Source organism: Penaeus vannamei, chromosome 36, assembly GCF_042767895.1.
Source record: "Penaeus vannamei isolate JL-2024 chromosome 36, ASM4276789v1, whole genome shotgun sequence".
Classification (NCBI taxonomy): domain Eukaryota; kingdom Metazoa; phylum Arthropoda; class Malacostraca; order Decapoda; family Penaeidae; genus Penaeus; species Penaeus vannamei.
In genome coordinates, this window is record NC_091584.1 from 5,115,750 (window position 1) to 5,118,249 (window position 2,500).

General features: G+C 27.6%; 1 protein-coding gene across 1 annotated transcript in view; it reads left to right on the forward strand.

Annotated features, from left to right (window-relative positions):
- LOC138859431 (thrombospondin type-1 domain-containing protein 7B-like) overlaps nt 1–2,500 on the forward strand; it is a 650,933-nt gene that overhangs the window by 647,008 nt on the left and 1,425 nt on the right. The window contains exon 27 of the mRNA XM_070114564.1: nt 1,329–1,400. Within this exon, the coding sequence (XP_069970665.1) occupies nt 1,329–1,400 (72 nt within the window). The remainder of the gene's footprint in view (nt 1–1,328; nt 1,401–2,500) is intronic.

The following is a 2,500-nucleotide window of genomic DNA, read 5'->3' on the forward strand; positions in this document are numbered from 1 at the left end:
AATAAATAAGTAAACAAAGAAATGAATAAATCAGTAATCGAATATATAATCTAATAAATTAATAGTCAAGGATATGGATGAATGAATTGATAAATATTCCAAAATGTTACTTTTCAATATTTTGATAAATATGATTTTTTATCCAATCAAGAAATTTTGTAGTCATTTTAGGTTCAAGATCAATTATATCTTATGAATGATAAAAAAAAATCTTAATCTTAATTATAACCTTGATAATATTTCAAAATATTATTAAAGTTATGTTATAGCTTACTTATTGCCAGTTATGCCCGGGTTTCCAAAACTATCTTAATCTCGTTAAAGAAGAAAATTAAATTAAATTCAAAATCTAGTTTATAGATTTTATACCTTACCTGTGCCATTTTTCTCTCTTTTATTTATGTAGTTTTTAGTTGTATTCTTTTTCTTCTCAATATTATTATCATTAGTATTCTTATTATCATTATCAGTATTCTTATGATCATTATTAGTATTCTTACTATTATCATTATTAGTATTCTTATTATTATCATTATCAGTATTCTTATTATTATCATTATTAGTATTCTTACTATTATCATTATTAGTATTTTTATTATTATCATTATTAGTATTCTTACTATTATCATTATTAGTATTCTTATTATTATCATTATTAGTATTCTTATTATTATCATTATTAGTATTCTTACTATTATCATTATTAGTATTCTTATTATTATCATTATTAGTATTCTTATTATTATCATTATTAGTATTCTTATTATTATCATTATTAGTATTCTTATTATTATCATTATTAGTATTCTTACTATTATCATTATTAGTATTCTTATTATTATCATTATTAGTATTCTTATTATCATTATTAGTGTTCTTATTATCATTATTAGTATTCTTAATATTATCATTATTATCATCATTATTATCATCATTATTATTATCATTATTATCATTACTAGTATTCTTATTATTATCATTATTACTATTATTATTATTATCATTAGTAGTATTCTTATTATTATCAATATTATTATTATCACTATTATCATTATTAGTATTCGTATTATTATAAATATTATCATTATCATTATTATCATTATCATTATTATCATTATTATCATTATCATTATTATCATTATTATCATTATTTTCATTATTATCATTATTATCATTATTATCATTATTACCATTATGATCATTATGATCATTATTATCATTATTATCATTATTATCATTATTATCATTATTTTCATTATTTTCATTGCTTTCATTATTACCATTATCATCATTATTATCATTATTATCATTATTATTATTCCTTGCAGCCAAAGCCCCCGGGAACAGACCAGCGCCCCCGTTACCCTTCGGCGTCAGAAGACTCTCCGCCACCGCCCAGTGTGAGCCAGAGAAAAACCTGTAGAGACTAGAATAGATGTTGTTTTCTGTGGCCGAGACACACGCTGCTCACAGAGAATCCTAAAACACTAAAATGCCCAAAGACTTTGTTGCTGTAGTTATGTAAAGTCTTTTTTTTTCTCTCTCTCTAATGTGACAAAGTCGTGTAAGATGTTACTTGAGGGGGAGGTTGGTCGGAGTCATGAGATTGAGTATCAGTATTCAGGAAAGGTGTTGACTCATCATCTGTGAAAGAGGGTGAGGTTTATGGAACGTGAGTGACATTTTACCCAAAAGCCAAGAGAGCATTTGGCTGCTAACTTGGCTCTCTTTTTTGGGGATAATAAAGAACGGGAAATGTAGTCTTAAAAAAAAAAAAAAGTCCTGAAAAAGGGTGAGGTTTATGGAACGTGAGTGACATTTTACCCAAAAGCCAAGAGAGCATTTGGCTGCTAACTTGGCTCTTTTTTGGGGGGATAATAAAGAATGGGAAATGTAGTCTTAAAAAAAAAGTCCTGAAAAAGGGTGAGGTTTATGGAACGTGAGTGACATTTTACCCAAAAGCCAAGAGAGCATTTGGCTGCTAACTTGGCTCTCTTTTTTTGGGGGGGATAATAAAGAATGGGACATGTAGTCTAAAAAAAAAAAAAAGTCCTGAAAAAGGGTGAGGTTTATGGAACGTGAGTGACATTTTACCCAAAAGCCAAGAGAGTATTTGGCTGCTAACTTGGCTCTCTTTTTTTTGGGATAATAAAGAATGGGACATGTAGTCTAAAAAAAAAAAAAGTCCTGCAATGTAGAGTTGCAATCATCCTTGCAAGTCACGTGCAAAGGATGAAACGAAATCAGTGTTTTTTTTTTTCTTTCTTTTTTTTTTAGATAATGAAGAATGAGAAATGTAGTCTTAAAAAAAAAGTCCTGCAATGTAGAGTTGCAATCATCCTGGCAAGTCACGTGCAAAGGATGAACCGAAATCAGTGTGTTTACCTTCCTTCTTTTTTATATGTCATTTCACCCATTCGCATTGTTTGGTTCACTTTCATTGTTGTATTTCGATAGCACGATTTGGTCTGAATAAAGTTTGGTTTTAGATCATGTGTTG